Source organism: Rosa rugosa, chromosome 4, assembly GCF_958449725.1.
Source record: "Rosa rugosa chromosome 4, drRosRugo1.1, whole genome shotgun sequence".
Lineage (NCBI taxonomy): Eukaryota > Viridiplantae > Streptophyta > Magnoliopsida > Rosales > Rosaceae > Rosa > Rosa rugosa.
This window is the reverse complement of record NC_084823.1, coordinates 19,565,091-19,583,855: the sequence shown is the minus strand read 5'-3', so window position 1 is coordinate 19,583,855 and position 18,765 is coordinate 19,565,091. Positions and strand designations below refer to the sequence as shown.

The 18,765-nt window shown below is 36.4% G+C and overlaps 3 protein-coding genes across 8 annotated transcripts; 1 reads left to right on the top strand and 2 right to left on the bottom strand.

The window, feature by feature from the left end:
* Positions 1 to 1,774: 1,774 nt before the first annotated feature.
* LOC133745735 (uncharacterized) lies at positions 1,775 to 7,217 on the bottom strand. 3 transcript variants are annotated; one of them, XM_062173853.1, is made up of 17 exons: positions 7,113 to 7,217; positions 6,893 to 6,972; positions 6,315 to 6,763; positions 5,910 to 6,086; positions 5,676 to 5,800; positions 5,458 to 5,593; positions 5,090 to 5,239; positions 4,948 to 5,007; positions 4,586 to 4,681; positions 4,453 to 4,512; positions 4,214 to 4,288; positions 4,057 to 4,110; positions 3,788 to 3,889; positions 3,069 to 3,680; positions 2,811 to 2,933; positions 2,264 to 2,371; positions 1,775 to 2,058 (listed from the first exon to the last, which is right to left on the bottom strand). In XM_062173853.1, exons 3-17 carry the CDS (start codon positions 6,717 to 6,719, stop codon positions 1,909 to 1,911), a joined length of 2,433 nt encoding a protein of 810 aa, XP_062029837.1. In that variant the 5' UTR covers positions 6,720 to 6,763; positions 6,893 to 6,972; positions 7,113 to 7,217; the 3' UTR covers positions 1,775 to 1,908. The 3 variants fall into 3 exon arrangements, with proteins under 3 accessions (XP_062029837.1, XP_062029838.1, XP_062029839.1); XM_062173854.1 differs by lacking the exon at positions 6,893 to 6,972; XM_062173855.1 differs by lacking the exon at positions 6,893 to 6,972 and having other exon boundaries at positions 6,315 to 6,753.
* A 3,169-nt stretch (positions 7,218 to 10,386) lies between these two features.
* LOC133745736 (ADP-ribosylation factor-like protein 2) lies at positions 10,387 to 12,030 on the top strand. 2 transcript variants are annotated; one of them, XM_062173857.1, is made up of 4 exons: positions 10,387 to 10,500; positions 10,600 to 10,761; positions 11,233 to 11,313; positions 11,628 to 12,030. In XM_062173857.1, the coding sequence occupies exons 2-4, from the start codon at positions 10,732 to 10,734 to the stop codon at positions 11,763 to 11,765; spliced, it is 249 nt and encodes an 82-aa protein (XP_062029841.1). In that variant the 5' UTR covers positions 10,387 to 10,500; positions 10,600 to 10,731; the 3' UTR covers positions 11,766 to 12,030. The 2 variants fall into 2 exon arrangements, with proteins under 2 accessions (XP_062029841.1, XP_062029842.1); XM_062173858.1 differs by having other exon boundaries at positions 10,388 to 10,497.
* A 1,044-nt stretch (positions 12,031 to 13,074) lies between these two features.
* Positions 13,075 to 18,427, bottom strand: LOC133743702 (uncharacterized). 3 transcript variants are annotated; one of them, XM_062171733.1, is made up of 7 exons: positions 18,372 to 18,427; positions 18,166 to 18,261; positions 16,928 to 17,462; positions 16,031 to 16,341; positions 15,870 to 15,926; positions 14,392 to 14,855; positions 13,075 to 13,592 (listed from the first exon to the last, which is right to left on the bottom strand). In XM_062171733.1, the coding sequence occupies exons 3-7, from the start codon at positions 17,344 to 17,346 to the stop codon at positions 13,329 to 13,331; spliced, it is 1,515 nt and encodes a 504-aa protein (XP_062027717.1). In that variant the 5' UTR covers positions 17,347 to 17,462; positions 18,166 to 18,261; positions 18,372 to 18,427; the 3' UTR covers positions 13,075 to 13,328. The 3 variants fall into 3 exon arrangements, with proteins under 3 accessions (XP_062027717.1, XP_062027718.1, XP_062027719.1); XM_062171734.1 differs by having other exon boundaries at positions 14,392 to 14,846; XM_062171735.1 differs by having other exon boundaries at positions 13,389 to 13,558.
* Positions 18,428 to 18,765: the final 338 nt, after the last annotated feature.

The window sequence follows — 18,765 nt, the reverse complement described above, 5'->3', positions numbered from 1 at the left end:
CTTATTGGTAATCAAGGGCAAGCATTTTGTTCCAGGGTAGTGCGAAGGAAACAATCATGTGTTTCATAATTAAGTATTTCAGGAAAACAAGAAAGGAAAATGATTTCCTTAGATAATGTAACGATTTATTTTCCTTTCATGTTAAAAACTTACTTTTCCCCTTACGCTTACCACACATAAAAAATTATTGAGATTTTCATTTGAGTTTTATGGGAAATCAATATTGAAAGAGTTTATATCTTTTATCGATCAACATTGACTTGACTAGTATATTCAAAAGTTGCATTGCAAAATCATCGGTCAGACCTCAATGAGTGGCAATTAGGCTTTAGTAAAGGCATCTCGAGCTTGATCTGTACCCCTTTGATTTCTTCCCATTTTCTCAACTGCTCCCCTCGCTCTAAATTTGGGTTCAATGTAGGGGGTGTATTGTATTTGGATTTGTGTAGATTTTTTTTAAATGACAGATTTTTTGAAAAGTCCATCGACTCTTTGAAAAGTTGATAGACTGCTATTGATTTCTAAAAACCATTGATTTTAGTCATAGACTTTTTATTGATTTATGAAATCTATATACTTTTATTATGAATGACTTCTATAGATTTCCCAACACATAAAAAGAATAAAAAATAAAACCAATCCATCCCAAACGCAAAACAAGATAATAGCTTGTTGCCTCTCTCAATGGTCAAGTATCTTCTGGTAGATATTGATTCAAATGAATGATTATTACTTTGTCTAGCTAGTATGTTCTCATTCCTAATCTCTCAACCAACATAAAGATAAAATATAAATCACTTGATAGTTAAAGTTAATTATTCTGATCAATCTTGTTTTCGCTGATTAACATATATCATAACAAAATATTGGTCACTGTCTTTATATATATATATATATATATATAAATTGAAGTTCAATTTTTTAAGCTTCATTTGAACCGTAAATATAAATGAGAATAAATGAGAATAACTAAGAAGACACAATCCAATATTTCATAGGCAACACTATTCTAGGTTTTTAGGGTAGACTACAGTATTTGGGTATTAGTAAACATGTTGGGTACCAAAAACATTGATATCATAAATGATTAAAGAAAACAAAAAAAAAAAAAAACAAGAAAGAGAGATGATGGAAGATCAACCTCTTCCCACGCAGAAAGAAAGTCTATCATAGACTTTTCCAAATCTTTGGTCTGATGGCTGGAAAATTATTGGAGTTTGGTGTGTATAATTAACACTACAAAGTCCATAATTATCCATGAGTTTCGAAGTCATTAAGTATGAATGATATTTTGAATACCTCTGTACTTTCATTCATTTTTAAAAGTCCTAATTGAATACTCCTAGATTTTGGTGGAATTCATAAAGTCTTTTAAAATCCTGATTGAATACCCCGAGACTTTCATGGACTGTTAAAAGTCTATATTGAATACACCTGGACTTTTAAATTCCATAGATTTGTTAAAAAGTTCCACTAATTCCACATACAATACACCCCCCGTAGGCTGTGCTATAAGAAAAAAGAAACTACTTGATTTGGTAATGATAATTTTCTTGATCGCTTCTGTTGTACATATTCCACTGTTGATTAGTAATGCCCTTACTTTAACCACGAGCACAAAAGAAAAGGCTAGAGAAAGAAAGAGCTACTGAAATGCCTCGGTCTCACGTTTTAAAAGAGTACGGTGCTTATTTGACTTTTGACATAAGTTTTCCTCTATTTGGAACTGTTAAACATCTATTATCCATTTGTTTTTGGTTACGTAAAGGGCAAATGCTCAGAAGAAATTTGGGTCCCAATAAATAAAACGATCAAGTCGCAGAGAAGTGTCCTTCTAACAAAATAAGTAGTAAAATTTACTTGAACTAAAACAGAAGTAGGACAAAAAGAAAATTGGATTTTTCTGGATCATTTCCATGCTTTCTTCCCTCGGAAATTTTTGCCAGAAAGCTGCTGCTTTTTGCGTTTTTCCACTCGAGATTTAGCTACCTTTGCCCTCTTTGCAACAAGTGGCATAGCCTTCTTATGTTCCTTCTGCTTATTGCTCAGGCCTCCTGACTGCAAAATTTATCAACATGTTGAAAGAAAATCCAGCTCACATCCTTATAGGCGCCCTAGTGGTTATTCACTTATTAATGGGTGCATAGCCATAGTAGGATCCAGGAAGAGGGTTAGAGCATAACTAAATGGCAAAGTTCAAAGCCATGAAGATGCTTGTAGAACACTAAAACATGATAACTTCAAAGAATCGCAGTAAATATACCTTCTTCCGTTTTACAGCAGCTTTAGCCATGTACTTCCCTCTATCCTCCCTCCCTGCTTTCACAAATGCCAGCTTCTCCTCCTTGGTCATTCTTCTTTTTACATGGACCTACATAGTGGACATTCAATTGGGTCAATGAAAGTAAACAACGGTACAAATAATTTCATTGCTAGCAGGAAAGGTAAAGGTATACGCAAAGCAAATGATACAAATATATCAAAAAATGAGGATGGGAGAAACAGCATCTTTATAATGGACAAGTATTTAAGTGTTGGCTTATTATATACAAACAGCATGAATTTGAATACTAGAAAATTTAGAATTTGATCCGGTTATATTTTACTACTTACAGTGATAAAATTGCTAATTCTTAGAAACATATTCTCACTCTCCCTACTCAAAACAATCCAGCACATTTACAAAAGTTGTCCAATTTATTATATCTATTTCAGATGCATTATTTCTTAATGCAAATGAGATTCTTCTAAAGCCAACATGTAGATAAAACTGAGAGTATACGATACCAGCATAATGATATAAAACTTACTTCAAGCTTAGCAGGATCTATTCGCTTAATGCTTAATTCATCAGAAGTGGGAATCTTGAATGCTGTTGACTTCGCATCTGAGCTCTTTTTCAACAACCCCTGCTGAGCCAATCGCTGCTTTGCCTAACAAAGGAAACATCAAACAGTAAACAACATAATATATTGCTAGCTGACAAGAGATGATAATGTTTGAGTGCAGAACAAAACATTGATGTTCTCCACATCCTAAAGTTACAGCCTGCCTTATTCTTGACATACCTTTAATTCCTTAATCCTCCGGAAGTCCTCATTAGAAAGAAAACCATCTGTCGAGTCTGATGGAGCAGGACCCATATTTTCTTTGGCTAATCTCTTCAAAGTCCTAAGACTTGCTTCAGCGTCATTAAGTTGTGTATCAAAATCAGCAAATTTCCTCTTTTTTGCTATGTTTTCTTTTACTCCAGATCCACCATCTTTGGCATCATTATTGTCAAATTCTTCCTCATCCTCTGTATTCTCTTCCTCATTCTCATCCTTATCTTCATCCTCCGCTTCCACCTCATCCTCATCACCACTCACATCACTGTCATTCTCATCTATCTCATCACCATCTTCAGATATCATGTTGTCATCTTCACTTCCACTATCACTGTTGGTTATTTGCAAGCCTTCATCATCACTGGAAGCTACCATCTCATCAGTGCCCCTTACTGAAGGTTCATCATCATCATCATCATCATCATCACTCTCCCCATTGTCATCATCATGTTTTAGTAAATCAAGACCAGGAACATTGCTAAGTACATCGACTTCTCCATACGCTTTTGGCCTTGCCTTTGAGTCAACATGTTGGCGACCACGATCCTTCTTAATCAGCAGCGAGGGGTTAAGCTGCATGTACATACACTAAATAGTCAGTCTTCTATGCAACCATGGTTCATGGAAAGGCATGACTAGCAATCACTAGCACATGCATAAAGAGGAAAAGGAGAAGGGACCTCTCTGAATAAGCCAATAAGCGAACGGGCTGCTACTGACACTGCTTTTGTATGTGATTTCTTATATAATGCAAGATCTTGCAGCAAATCTTCTGTCATCAACTAGTTGCAGGAAACAAAATTATAATTCAGAAAGCCTTGCATCATGCATCAAGTAGAAATAAGAATGACTGAATATGGTATTACCCATGATTAATAGCATTAGATTAGCAACCTCAACTGAAATACAGATAATACCAGAACCAAAATTTATATAAATCGGTCGTTACCAAAGGTATTCGTAAACAAATTTCCCTTGTTGTATTCAGTCCAACAGCTATGGCCTGTCAAAAGAAAGTGATCACATATATAGACAGGGGCCTTGTGAACGGCAAAAAAAAAGAAAAAAAAGAAAAAAGAAAGAAGATAGCACTTATGAAGTAAAACCTCTGGCTGTGCACGATCATCTATAAATTTGTTAACTATCTGTTTGAAAAGTGGTTCAACTGCATCAGGAGGAACCTGCTCATAAGCAAGTACACAAGTTAAATTGAGTCGACTGACTAACAAGTAATTTAAATAATGCTTGATTTCCAATAGAAGTGGGACCTAAGTTAATGAAGGGACAGGAAAAAAAAAATGAACTTCTACTGAGGTCCAATCAAATATAGGAGTAGCTAACTCACCATATCATGGCAGGCCTGTACTGCTGCAGCGAGTAATTCAGTGACACCATTTTGATGAGGCTGCGAAACTAATAAAGTCACAATTTGATTATCAAGAGAAAAAGACATTCATTGAATAGGTCAGATAACATACCGTAATGTAGTTGATAAAATAAGGATAAAAGTTCAACAGAACCAAGCGATGAAGCCCAATAGTTCGAGCAACTACTTTCAACATCATCATTTTGACCTTCAGTAAACATAAGATAATAGTCAAAACAAATGAGAAATGCACTTTCCAGTGTCAGTTTTACAACAAACTACATAACTGTATAGAAAGAAAAGAAACACAGAATTGTTATACAACAAAGTGGTTTGTAACTGAATCTCTTCTTTACAGGTATTATTGAAATAAGACGGTGTTCCAATAATGGTGAGCAATAACTTTCTCTACAAGTGAAGCATGTCTGTGTACTTTTTGAATTCTACAAATGTAAAACATCAATAGTTATTTACCTCAAAGCGTTCAACTCTTGTACTATTTTGAAGACGGGAGAATAGCTTCTCAGCGAATTCCTGTGGAGAATGAGATCTTAAATATCCTTAATAAATCACAGAAAGAAGACAAGCAAGATGTAGATAATAAAAATAGACAAACCTGTGGATCTCTCAAATGATTAAGTGGCGTATGATAATTTGAAGTACTTTTTTCTGATGTTACGCGTTGCTGTTTTTTCAGGCTACGGATGGCACGCTGCAGTTTTGCTTTCTTTTTCTTCTTGCTAGCAAGTGTACCCTTATGGTGTGCCTGAAAGTAGTTTTATTTTTAGTTTTGTACAAAAAATTACCATTTGCAAGAAATAATGAAATTCATCCTATTTACCTAGAACAGATGGGATACTGTAGTATACAGATTATCAACAAGCATGTGGTAAATGTACAAGCATCAAAGTAAAACTCTTGAAGTATCATTTACCATGATACAAACTAGCTAGAAACAATGCTCATTAATAGAGAAAAACTGACCTTATATATATCCTCTCTATTAATGGCTAGATGAGATTTAATAGGAGTGTCCTCATCACTACTTGACGTATCACTATCATCCTCCTCCTCAATCTTCTCGTAATCAAGCAGAAATGAGAGACAAGCAATCATTATCCTGAGACATTCAAACAAAAAATGTTATCGGTTAAACCCATGATTGGAAATGACACAGAAAATAACAAAAGAGCAATGAGCACCTCGACGATGGATGAAAACATGCAGAGCAGATTGCGTTCGCTGTATTTTCATCAAACCACACCTTTCTCCGGTGAAGCTCACGCAGAGTGATAAGTGCTCTCTTTGCTTTTGTTTCATCCTCTAGCTACAAAACAAAAAGAACACAAACATTCACCAATTCAAGCACTCAATCCCCTGAAATTTTAACAATCATATGGCAGCTTGTGAACGTCCAGAAATGCATTATCACGCACCTGTAGCATCCGAAACAAGACATTCTGAAGCACCCGATTCTTAGCTTCGTTCTTATGCTTCATATTCATTCGCTTTATGCTATGTATGACATGATTGTATGCCAGGGTCTTTAAAGCCTTATCGCCATAAGTCTGTATCTCCATGAACAAACCTAGATTGTCTGCAATATCCACCATCTAGAAGACCACCAAAAAGCACACACATTATAATCAAAACCAAAAACTAGTCTACCAAGCAACTTAATTCTTATACTCCAAAACTTGGTCTGCAATCAAAACCCAGTTCATAATAAAGTTCCAACCTTTCTACACATTGAATAACACCCTTTTAATTCCAATACTCCACATTCATTGAAATCGAAAAAATGAATAAATAACACCATTCAATTCTGATAAAGTTCATACCTTTCTGTTCATAAGAAGAATGAGAGCTTGCGCAACATGCAATCTGAGACCAGAGGGAAGCGTTCGGGCGGAGGAGTGCAGAAACTCGGAGAGCTGTGAGGGGAATTGGGCCAATTGGGCCAGGTAAAAGGGGGTGACGTGGGCGAGAAACAATGCCCGGTCGGCGAGGTCCTTTGCCACGGTGGGGTCGCTGCCGCCGCTGCCGGTGACGGACTTGAATCCGAGATCGGCTTGTTGCTTGAAGAGCTCCAGCGACGACTTGAATTGGTTGTACACAAGGAGGAGCTCCGTCTCGTAGCCTTCCGGGTCGCACTTCATCTTGGATTGAAGTGTCGGCAGGCTCATCTTCTCGGAGCTCCGACCCGAGGCCGAGAGTGGCTCCGGCGTCATGTAGTGGGAACTCATTTTTTGGGGTTTTAGTTTTAGCGCCTCTTAAAATCTGATAAACCCTATACAAGTTTTAGTGGTTTTATCAGTCAAACTTGATATGGCAAACCAATGTTAGTAATAGTTCTTTCTACACCACCAGAAAAATTTCATTCCTTTACAAAGTGCTTAGTGGCCAAGAAGAAGATCACCTTTGGTTGAATGGTAACACTATTTGAAGTAAAACCTGATTACCCAAAAACAGTAACACTTCTTTTCACTATTGACACACCTGTTCTAAACAATAAGCTCATTATAAATTTTCTCTTGTTCATAATTCTTCCTTTTTCTTCTAATAAATCTGCAAATACAAAAGAAAAAAAAACACCAACCTTGACTTGGCAGAACTGGAGAAAGCAACAAAACACATACCTCTTTTACTCCCAAAGCCCGTCTCCTAAACTCGATCACAATCTCAGCACACACCTCTTCCAAAACGAACCCAAGCCTACCTCGCAGAGATATCCAACCAGCCCTATATCCACCAGTAAAAGCACATTAAGTTCATTGATTAAATCAGAAATGTAATTAGTTTAGGACAAATGGTGACCAATAGAGTGTCTACAGCTTTACCCTAAACAATGGAGATCACTTGGATCTTTTATGAAAAATAAGGATCCAAGTTGGCTAATCATAAATTGAAAATATCTACTACATAGACCGTGTCCAAGTATAATGCAGTCTTCACCCCTGACAAAGAGTAATGTATATGGTTGACTGACTATCAAAACAAAGAGGAATTGAGAACTGAACCAACTTGTCCCAAGCTCTAACACTCGGTGAAAATCTTTAAACACTAACTTGGCCTTGAAATTCGGTTTATAATCACAGGTATGATAACCTCTACACAGGTACTTGGACTTAAATTTAAAGAATGCGGCTATTAACTAACTTCTTTGTTCACCAGCAAAATCAACCGATCAATCATTTGATATCTCTGTGATCTTTTTGTTTCAAAAAATCCTTGGCATAACTCAGAAAGAGTAGTCACATTCTTTAGTACATCATGATGAGGTACATCAGACTCATAAATGATCAGCTCGCTTCTCAAAAATCCTTGGCATAACTGACATGATGTTGCTCATTAGATGCAAGGGGTGTACTGTTATTCTAATCTTCTCTTATTTTCTTGAGCCATGAATCAAGAGTTTTTGCTTTCTTGGTTGGTCGATTATGATCAGACATTATATTTAAATACCTAACCATCACCAATTGACAAATGCAACAATAAAATCAAGTAAGCAACTACCTAATATAAAATCAAGTAGCACACAAACACTACTCTAACAACGCATTAAACGATAAAACGAAGAGCCAATTGATCAGCAAAAACAAACAAACCCATAATCCCAAACCTTAATTGGAAAAGAAAAATACAATCTAAGAAACTGATTCAAAGCCTTTGAAGAATTGAAGATGCCGCTGGGGTTAATTATATATGTATATATACCTAATATACCAACGCATCTACGCCTTTCAAACAAAGTCAGAAAGCTAATATAGTATATTAATAAAGTAGCAATAATGTGATGGGACTCATGGATTTGATTACGCAATTGTGAACTAAAAACAAAAAAAACATATCAATTAAAAGATGAAGAGGTGCAAAAGATCATAAAACCAAGAGGAATAGAGGATGAGCTTGTACCTGCAGAGTGAAGAGGTCAAGAGGGAGAACGGCGGTCGACAGAATGACCAAATTAGCTTTTCATCTGACGTTTGGGACTAATTGATATTGGAGAAACAACGAGAGAAAAAAGAGAAAAAAGTTGACCTAATTTACTTTAAAAAACGAGCTTTTTATGTGACTATATCTTTTAAAGCAGAATAAAAAATAAAATCAAATCAAATACTTCAAGAAAAGAAATAATATATATCTGACTAAAAGAAGAAAAAAGATAATATATGGACCAAGTTTAATAATATATGGGCTAAGTATAAAAATTTGGGGTGGGCTAATTTTTAATATTTAATTTTTTTTAACTAAAATTAAGCTACTAAGTAATGTTTTTTCAAAATTTAAGGTGGGCTGTAGCCCACCGGAGCCCGTGTGTAGCTACGCCTTTGGATGGATAATTGGCTATGTCAGTCTGGCGAGACAAAAAGCTACGTGTAGCCAGGGCTGATGTGTTTTTGCTTGCATTTGTGAAGGTTGCTTTTCTTCACCAGCTAATGCAACCGCATATTTCTCCACATATAATCTTCCGTGCTATTTCTGTTTTTGGATACACTTTGATGCGCAACTTCATGCGATGCCTTTATGTTTATTTTGCAACTAGTCAAACACAGCATTTAATAAATTCACTGAACTATGATGTCAATTGCGATTTAAAATATCAGAGTGTACGTGGAAAACAATTGATAATTTTTCTGTACTGTCATTAAACAGCACATTCAAGAAGAAGGCTCCTAATGCCATGAAGGGAGATTAAGAAGTTCTCCCAGAAAGCCAAGGGGACAGATGACATTAGTGGATGTGAAGCTGAACAAGCACATCTGGAGAACAATGATGAAGCTATACTCTCTTGTTCTGAGTGTTGTGAGAACAAAAGACTTCGTATTGTTGTTTCGATATTTTGATGTATTTTGTTTGCCTAAAGATTCAGCTTCAGTAATGTACTTTTGGTTTTAAATGATGTGGTCTTTTGGTCTCGTAATTGCCCTCCCTGTTCAGTGAATTATGTTGAATGGGTGATTCCAGAAATGAGTTAACTGATCAGAAAGCCATGTTGGTAGGAGGATTGTGTTCCTTAAGCTGTTTTCAAGTTTTGAAAACGTGAAATGACAGCGATAATGAATTTTCTGTCACATGGTCACCTCCTTCCTGGAGACCAACTCAGGTTAGCTGTTCCTTCTGCTTTACCCAAAAAAAAAAAGAAGGTTTATTTGAAAATCATTTCCCGCCTTGTTTCGTTGGTGTTGTTTTGGAAGAGAGATTTGAAAAGGCTGTCAAAGTCTGTAAAAATCCTATACAATTCCCAATCCTCTATTACCATCTCCCTCAGCCAACTCTCTTTTATGTCCAAAACAGACTAGTGGTGCCCTTGTTAGACCGGTACATCCCATGGTTTTGACGCAAACTATTACACCAAGGTATGGGATCGTGACTTGAAATGGGAGCAAAGTTTTTTTTTTCTTCTCAATGCACTTATTTCACAAAGACTTGCCATTCCCTCGCAAGACCAAGCGATCAGCCTTGCTACCCCAAGTCATAGGAGCACTGATACACGAAAATGAGAGCGAATCCCATATCAATAAGGCATACGGGTTGGGACTGACCCTCGGTTTCAACATCAAGACCCTCACTTACTAAAAGTAACTATATGCCTATCAGCTATCATCTGGTTTCTGCTATCTTAGTTCCATGACTTCCATCAGCTGTCTCCGGCAAAAATAAATGAAAATGCTGATGCTGTTTCTTCATCTTTTAGTTCTATAGTGAAAAAGTTCACATGAACTAGTCTAACAATGACTCCAGACTCAAATTGTTATTGCGTTTTCTAGTGTTGTGGGCTCAAAAGATGAAATGTAGTTTTGTTGGTTATTCAGTTATTCTTTTAGATCTAGGTTGCAAACCCCGATCAGTCTATGATCTAGCAGGGAACTATAGGAGCTGCACTCCGACCTGCAGAACAACTACTGCGTCTTAGTAAGAAAATTGGGAGCTTATTTTAGATTATTCGTTTCTGACTTGCTATGGCAGGAATCAAAGTATAATATGCTCTTACCCTTGCAATTTCACTGGAGCTGTTATATAGTGGTGCATTGTTTCATCTCCCAGATCATATCAAATTATGTTCAAATGTGGTTTCCAGGTCTCATACTTTCTGTTGATTGAATTTCTATTTATATGATTTAGGTATACACTCAATATATGGGATGGGGGGGTCAAAAAACAATACGATCTTATTGGAGAAACTATTTTGAGCAAACTGATGGTCTCGTATGAGTAGTTGACAGTTCAGATCTTAGAGGATTAGATGACTGCAAAATGGAGCTCGATAATCTTTTAAAGGAAGAGGTAACTGCAAAGTGGATCTTTGCTCATTAGTTAACTGTGCACCGTAATGTTTCCAACTGCTATATCTAGTATACAATACGACCTGTGTGCTGCTTTTCATATTCTTATAATGTTTTTCAGTAGTTCATCTGTGTCTCATATTTGTGTATGCTGTGAGGGGCTTTCTACGAAAGTATTTATTTGTTGGAGCAAATTCCGTGATACCTCTCAACTAATGGATTCATGTTGAATATCCTGAAAACTTAGTTTATCTCAAGTATACCTATCAATTTGTTTGGCTATTAACCGATTACTTATATTGAGATGCACATTTTGATCTCCTTGCCAGTTCAGTTAACCTATGATAATTCATAATGTTGCTGGTCTAAAATCCTGATACTAGTGTTGTGTTTTCCTTGTTTCTGACTTGTCATTTGTAACCACTATTTTAGTGAATTGTTCTAAGACACGGACTTTTTGCTCATATGACAGAGGCGATCAGCATCATCCTTATTGATACTAGCAAATAAGCAGGACATAAAAGGTTCCCTTACTCTAGAAGAAATTTCCAAGGTAAGGCTCTAGGCCAGCTTGTATTGATTGGTGAATGTAGCTTTTGTTAGAATGTATGTTGGCTTTTGTATGCCTTGACCTAGAAACAGTTTCGTTCGTTTTCTGCCTATGTTTGTGTCCACTGTTATGAAATTAAAATGCGCCAGTATGGTCACTCATCATTTCTATGTAGTTTATATGCAGCCATACTGTGTGAAATCTTTCGATATTTTTTCTTCATCTGGTTGAAACCAATTTGTATGTAGATATATCGATGTGAATTTTCATTTTTTCAATCAGGAGTATCTATTATAGTTTATATTATACTTGTCTAGGTTTTGAACTTGGAGGCTATGGATAAAACTCGACACTGGAATATTGTTGGCTGCAGAGCATACACGGGTGAGGGACTGCTTGAGGGATTTGATTGGTTGGTCCAAGACGTTGCCTCTCAGATCTATGTGCTTGACTAATGCCTGGTCTCAGTAATTCTGATTTTGGTAGTGGGCTTGAGTCATCTTTTCAGTGAACACTAGACAATCATCCACCAGCAGTCAACTTTCCAGTTTGTGTTACAGTAGTATGGGTGTGTGTATGTGTCTGTGTCTTTACACATAATGAGTCATTGTTTCAGAAACGGGATCAACTGTGAGACTCATTACTGACTGAAAATTGCAACTTTGTTACCATTTTGAAGTTCAAAATTTGAGTAGTAATCAACATTTATTCTTTTTCTCAGAGTTCCATCTCATTCAGATAGGATGAGGTAATGTTTGTTAAATAAGATTGTGAGTACTACTTTTGGCAACAAGCAAACTTGTCTTAAATCAACACTATTCACTCTTGAAAAAGGAAAAATTTGGTGTTGAACCTTCCACTATAATGATGCTTGAATCACAGTCCAATGTAACAACTCAGCATATATAACACGCCACAATCCTTCAGGTTCGTTTATACTCTCCCTCTCTCTTGCTCTGTCTCTCTCTCCCTCAACCTTTTTTAATCTCTCATTTCTCTATTGACAGTGTATTTTCTTGATTTTCATTTTATGGCTTGGTTAAGGGTTGTGCTTTTGTTAATTGCTTGATCTGCTAAGAGCCTAGAAATAATTACTGTATGGCTTACACATGTTTGTTGTTTTCATTCATTTTTTTTTTATCCAGTTAAGGGAAATAGGGTGGATTGAATTATGATTGTCCAACAAGGTTTGATTATACTAAGCACTGATCTTAGACTGTAGCATAGTTTCAAGAGCCATATGAATGTAAAGGGAATGGACTGTACATATGTGTGTGTGTGTGTGTGTGTGTATTGGATCAGTCTTTTTCTGTATGCTTGATGAATTAGACCATGGAGCGTAATAAGTCTCGAGTAATCTGTTGAGATATGAGTAATTATTAATCGGTAGCTTCGTATTGCAGCATGATTTATTTATTAAGATATTATTAGTTACAAAATAATTTCATTATACTACAGCTTAGAACATACAACAAACAGTTTTTGAGTTAAATTTAAGACATTTCACCTACAAATAAGCACTTATCCCATGAGTTTTCGAGCACACTGGGCATTTAAGCATTTTTCTATATCGAATGAGCCAAGGGTGAACAGCATACCCTTGCTCGAAGTTTTATTAATGGTGATGAATCTGATACAAAAGTGGTCTGTCGAAAATACATCAGTTTTCTCGTTGTGGCCTTACGAGGGGAGAAAAGTTTTTGTGGCCTGTTCTTACACCCAGGAATTAGTGAGTTGGATCCCTACTGAAACATAGTGCAAAACTAAAAATAAAAAGTTACATTAGAAGAGAGAAACCAATGGGAACAATTTGTGCCTGCAAATTTCTTTTTGTTCAATGGAACCCCAATTGCTGACCTCTTTGAAAACGTCAGCTACAACGATCAGTTTGTAGACTCCACTAGCACTAAATCTAGAAACCAATAATCCAACATGACTGTAAACAAACATTTGTATCAACTTATGTGAAAAACTACTGGGAAGAACTCCATAAATATCCAGCAAAGGAGATGCAACTCTCATTGGCTACCAGGCTCGCCTGAGCATTTCTTGCTCCAAACATCTGAACCGGTTCTTCGCTCCCCTCTTTTTCTCTTGTTTCTTGGAAAATTTACATCTAATCCTAAACATGATTCAACAGTTGATGAAGGAGTTGCGCAAGGCCCTTCTTGTTTGCCTTCCTCTGGTTGCTGCTGATGATTCTCTTTGGGCTCGTCAGTCATCCTTTGGAAAGTGCGCTTCTCTCCTTCTGCCGCATTATGTATCAAGACATTATCCACAATCTGTAAATTATAACGTAACATAGCCAAGATTTTCAAATTAGGTAAATAACGGAGTGTCATTAAGATTTTGGGGCTAAGGTTGGGAAATATATCAGGTCCTAGGTTTCAAATCTTGTCAAGCAAAGAAACAAAATGTAATTATTGGGTTCATATGTTACTAATAAGAGTATTCTCACCGCTATTTATGCAATTACTGTGTTAAGGAAAATATAGTGAAATTGCCACAAGGGAACTGATCAATGGGGGGATGTGAACAAAACAGCATAATTGGTATATGAAATAACTATATTCCCAGAAGTAGCTACATATGCAAACAACAATTTGCAGTATCTATTTTTTTCCAAGGAAGAGATTCTGACATCGCCTCAAGGGAACTGATCAGTCAGAAATGAAAAAGGAATGCAGATTTAAAGAAAAGTATCTTAATCTGGTTCAAGAAAGGTCGGTGTGTGGCGGTTGTTGAAGACATGGCATCCAGTATGTCAATCCTACCATATTTCATACTAGAAAACTAAAAGATTTGATCACATATGTACCATGATTGAAATTTTCATAGGATGTGGAAGAGAGGAACGGATAAACATAACAAGGTCATAAAAATGGCATAAAGCAGATTTTTGCCCTCTCTATGTTAATAGAGAGAGTTCTATTTATATAAGAACCCATAATCACACAGTAAAACATTTTCCAGTATATTTTAATTTTTAAGTAATTATCTGAAATTCAGTGAAAAAGAATGTGGAAAGGCCATGAAGAGTTGGGTGAGAATGATAATTTATGCTTTGTTGCGAATGCTTACATCTTCACTTGATTCGCTAAACTGCGGCTGATGGAAGATGGCACCAGTAGCAGACAGTAGTCCCACAGAGCTTTCTATTATATCAGGAGCAGGGATAGCGTCCCCGAAACTGGAAACTACACTTTCAGGCATTACCAGATCCCCAATATTGAACTCTGAAGTTTGCTGAGTTGTAGCATACATTCCGTCTCCATTGCCGGCAGAGAATGCTGGACTATGGGCAGAGCTGGTCTGTCCATCACAGGGTACGATAATGCTCAAATTCTCGGAGGAAGAAAATATAGCAGCCGTTTTGGGCATCACCACATCAATTTGATTCTTCAGCTTGTGAACCCAAGAGTGCAGTGTCTCGATTTTCCAAAGGACATGCTCCAAGGACTTATCACCATCTCGAAACTCAAGGAGCGACCACTCATCGGCTGTGCTGAGTTTATCATTGTAATCAGCACTGTGTTCTGTGATGACTACGCCCACAAGAATGGCAAAATAAGTTTTGAGTAATTACTGGGGAAAACACTTAAACATTCCAATTAAACAAACTAAACAGAAACATCGTAGCTTAATAAGGAATTAATATGGTGCACAGCAACACTGATTTGATCAAGATTGGAAAGAATAAAAGTATTCATGTAATGTAAGCTATCTAATGGCACGTTTACTTACTTGGAATGGAAAATAATCATGAATCGGAGACAAGTGGAATGGGAGAAGAAAGGAATCGGTATTGATTCCGGAGGAATGATTCCTAAACCCATCTCCCCCCTTCGTAATCGAATTCCTGAGTATTCAGGAATCGATTCCTGATAAATAGGTGGGACCTACACCAATTCCCATTCCTTCATGTGTTAGTAAACACAGGAATTCTTTTACCTGGAATCATTCCGATTCCTTTATGTGTTAGTAAACACAGGGGTATTTTTACTCCGTAATCATTCCATTACATTCCATTCCATTCCAAGTAAGTAAACGTGCCCTAAGAGTAAATAGTTGAAACGAATTTTGGGTTTTAAAGTCATTAAATGGGTTTTTTTTTTCATTCAGTAAAAAAAAAAATCCCCACTGTGGACCATTGCTGTTGGAGTGTTGGACAATTTTATATTTTTGTTGGAAAATAATACTATCAGAAAATAATTTTCAGAATTCAACATTTTTAAGCATAGTTATGCTTGTAACATGACCCAATGGTTAAAAATTTAAAAAAAAAAATTATTGTCTTACAGGATACTGCACATTCATTTTCACTATCAGACAGTAATCTGACCGCTTGGGAATAAGAAAATTGACTTGTCTAAATGGGAGTTTTTTGAAAAATTGACCTCATTGATTATTTTCCTTAGAACCCATGGATCACAGACGTTATCTCACCATGACCGCCGTTTCTTTTTTTGGTATATTAGTGAAGAAAGTAAATTAGGATAGCTTGATATGTCATTCAAGTGATTCAATCAATAAGAACAATACAAGGCAAAAACTATTACCTGCATTACTAAATTCGTCAGCCAGAGATGTGCTATCAGGATCGGATCTCTTATTTTCTGCAACATATACAATATTAGTCAGCAATCTTTGTGAGGAAGACTCTGCGAGGAGACCAAATGAACAAAAATATTTTGAATTACTATAAAGAAAAAGCACCAACCGAAATAGGAAAACGCGTTATGATGTGATATATACGATGCAATATCAGTTGTCTCTTCAATTCTCTTGCGTTTCCTCCGCTTGATAGATTTTTTTCGTAGGCCCTGACTAGAAAATGGCAATGACTTTGAACCAGATTCTTCTAATATAAATTGGTCGAATGCTGAACGTTTTCTTTGATCATATGCTGCAAGCGCTCGGGAATAATTCAATTCTTGTGATTCAATTTCTTTAATTCTCAATTCCATCCATTTGCACCGCCACATCACAGGACGTATAAAGGTCCTCCAGTGATTTGTCAACTTCTTCTTCCTGAAATAGAAATACAGGCAGTTGGGATTGTAAGTCAACTGAGATCCTGTTGCTACATGTCTACGTTAGTCTGAATAAGTTGAAACATAATCAATCAATTTACTAGAAAACAAAATCAACTCTTCAAATTCATATCTTAGAGTAAATGGGAACCAGAAAATTCAGTTTGCTTTCTTTTTCCTCCCTCTTATTCTAATGATGATCGTCAACATGGGCATCAATCCTTAAGGAAAGTGGATGGTCATGTCTGTTTCAGTGCACACTCAGTTATTCATGTATGCTTAACAATCAGACCAACTTGTAATATTATCTAGCTACTGAAAGAATTTAAACGTACAAAGTAGATTGCTACTCTTCAAGATAATGCAAAGAACTACTGTTCATACCAAAGCTTCACTGAAATGATTTCTACTAACAGTTTAGGTATGTTTCAACAAGAATACATGTTACAGCTTGTAACATACAAACAAAATAACAACTACACATATACTAAAAGGAAACAAACAGAATTTGATATTAAGAATTTTCATTTAGATGCTGAATAAGAAATTAGAATGACTAAAATGCAGTAAGAACTTTGACATACCTCATTTGAAATGCACTACTAAATGCATCAAAAGCAGATGTCAAACCGTTCTGCGGAAAGGACTGGGATTCCACTTCACCTTCACTAAAATTCTCAGTGTCAGACACAGTGTCAGCAAAGGAGCTTGAATATTCAGTTGCATCAGGGTCTTCAGTTTCAGCCTTCAAGCTGTGGTTATGATTATTTCCACATTCGATTATGTCAACATCCACATCCGCAATGCACATTAAAGCCTCATCTGTTCCATCCAGGACAGATTTCATCCTGATGCAGTTGTCGTCACAGTTACTCATGCACGGTATGTCCTCCAAAGATGAGTTTTCTAGGGAATTCCTGTTCTCTGTATGTAGTTCAACTTTTCCATTTACACATGGTTTACAGTCTTGGTCAATGTCTGTAAATGGTTGGGCAGGTGCCATAGCAGGAGATTCCTAGAATCAGTCTGTTTGTATTGATCAATGATGCTCCAAAACATTCCCTTCTAGCTTTCCCCAAAGGTGATTCAACCAGTTCATGCTAGCAGTGCGCCGGAGTCCTGAAGTCAAAAATAAAAATTTCATGTTCAGTCCAAAATCAAATGCAATTCAGAGTCATTCTAATTTTAAAGTTGGAAAGAAACATCACTAAAAAGATATGAACCCTAAGTATATCAGTGTGGATTACTGGAACATCCAGAGCAAAGATTGGAGGTTTGGTCATGCTTGCTAAAGGGAAGACAAAAGGTGAGTTGTAGCAACTGAATGCTTGCTACTGAGTGATACAGTGGACATATTGTGGGTACACCTCACACAAATGCTGATAAGAATGCATATTATGATTGTACAACTATTAATCGCATGTTATGAGACTCAGCAAGCGAATTTTCATTAATATATAAACAAAGAAGAATCTACTTTATTGTGCGCTCAAAAATAGCAAATGTTAACTCAAACATGAATTTTGGTATCTGCATATATAACCTTGTGTTAGAGTAGTCATCAGGTCTTGAATATGAACAACAGCATTGAAAAGAGTGCCAAATCAGACATAAACGAGTTTGGAAGTCATTTCGGTTTCAAGTGTTCTTCGTGTTCAAGTCTTGTACACTCTGTTTCATAGACTAAAGCATTTTGTAGCCTATAAAAAGTGGCAAATTTGAATCCTAAACTTGGTAAAGACAGAAGTTACTTAAGGTTGTGACTTGTGAGATTCCAAAGTTTTACTAAGAATTCATGTACACAAGCAAGAGTTGATGTTACCTGGATTGTTGGTGGGTGAATGATTATTCGAAATTGGGTGGTCTAGCTCAGCCAGCTCCTCCTGCGTTTTCCTCAAACTTTCCTTTTCAACTGAGACTGTGAAGAAAAAATTGCAAGACAGAGACAAGGATCACAAATTCAGAATCAGAATGATGATATCATTGAGAAAACAATGCGAAATTGAAGAACCTGCTACTTGCTCTTACCTTTGAGAGAGAGTAGTGATACTATGAAAGCTTGGCGGCCTTAGCCCAACTATGACTATACTTGCTTATATACTATTTGGGTTTTTTTTTTTTTTTTTTTTTTTTTTATAATGTATTTGGTTCTCTTTGATACAGACGAAAAAGAGGGAAAGACATCAGACACCAAGTCTCAAAAAATATTAATTCAAGACAAAAATACCGACTACTGTTTAAAATTCAAAAAACTTTCTTTTTCAAAACCCTAGCCCCAACGTTGCTGCTTTTGCAAAACCGTTTGTACATGCCCACTCCATTGAACGGGTCTTTTATTTGGGATTCATCAAGGTTGGTCGGAAGGTAAAATTGAAAGCGACTCTACTCTTTATTTGCTGCCCTTAATAGAGAAGTGGAGGAT

What these genes read in the sequence shown, in the direction of transcription:
- LOC133745735 (XM_062173853.1), bottom strand. Translation starts at nt 6,719, where the DNA reads ATGAGTTCCCACTACATGACGCCGGAGCCACTCTCGGCCTCGGGTCGG. An exon ending in ATTTTATCAACTACATTACG is followed by an intron (nt 4,513 to 4,585) that starts GTATGTTATCTG and finishes TTAGTTTCGCAG; the next exon opens with CCTCATCAAAATGGTGTCAC. An exon ending in GGAGGATTAAGGAATTAAAG is followed by an intron (nt 2,934 to 3,068) that starts GTATGTCAAGAA and finishes TTCCTTTGTTAG; the next exon opens with GCAAAGCAGCGATTGGCTCA.
- LOC133745736 (XM_062173857.1), top strand. Translation starts at nt 10,732, where the DNA reads ATGGAGCTCGATAATCTTTTAAAGGAAGAG. An exon ending in ATAATCTTTTAAAGGAAGAG is followed by an intron (nt 10,762 to 11,232) that starts GTAACTGCAAAG and finishes CTCATATGACAG; the next exon opens with AGGCGATCAGCATCATCCTT. An exon ending in CTCTAGAAGAAATTTCCAAG is followed by an intron (nt 11,314 to 11,627) that starts GTAAGGCTCTAG and finishes ATACTTGTCTAG; the next exon opens with GTTTTGAACTTGGAGGCTAT.
- LOC133743702 (XM_062171733.1), bottom strand. Translation starts at nt 17,346, where the DNA reads ATGGCACCTGCCCAACCATTTACAGACATTGACCAAGACTGTAAACCA. An exon ending in TGACGAATTTAGTAATGCAG is followed by an intron (nt 14,856 to 15,869) that starts GTAATAGTTTTT and finishes TTGTGGGCGTAG; the next exon opens with TCATCACAGAACACAGTGCT. An exon ending in TTAGCGAATCAAGTGAAGAT is followed by an intron (nt 13,593 to 14,391) that starts GTAAGCATTCGC and finishes TATAATTTACAG; the next exon opens with ATTGTGGATAATGTCTTGAT.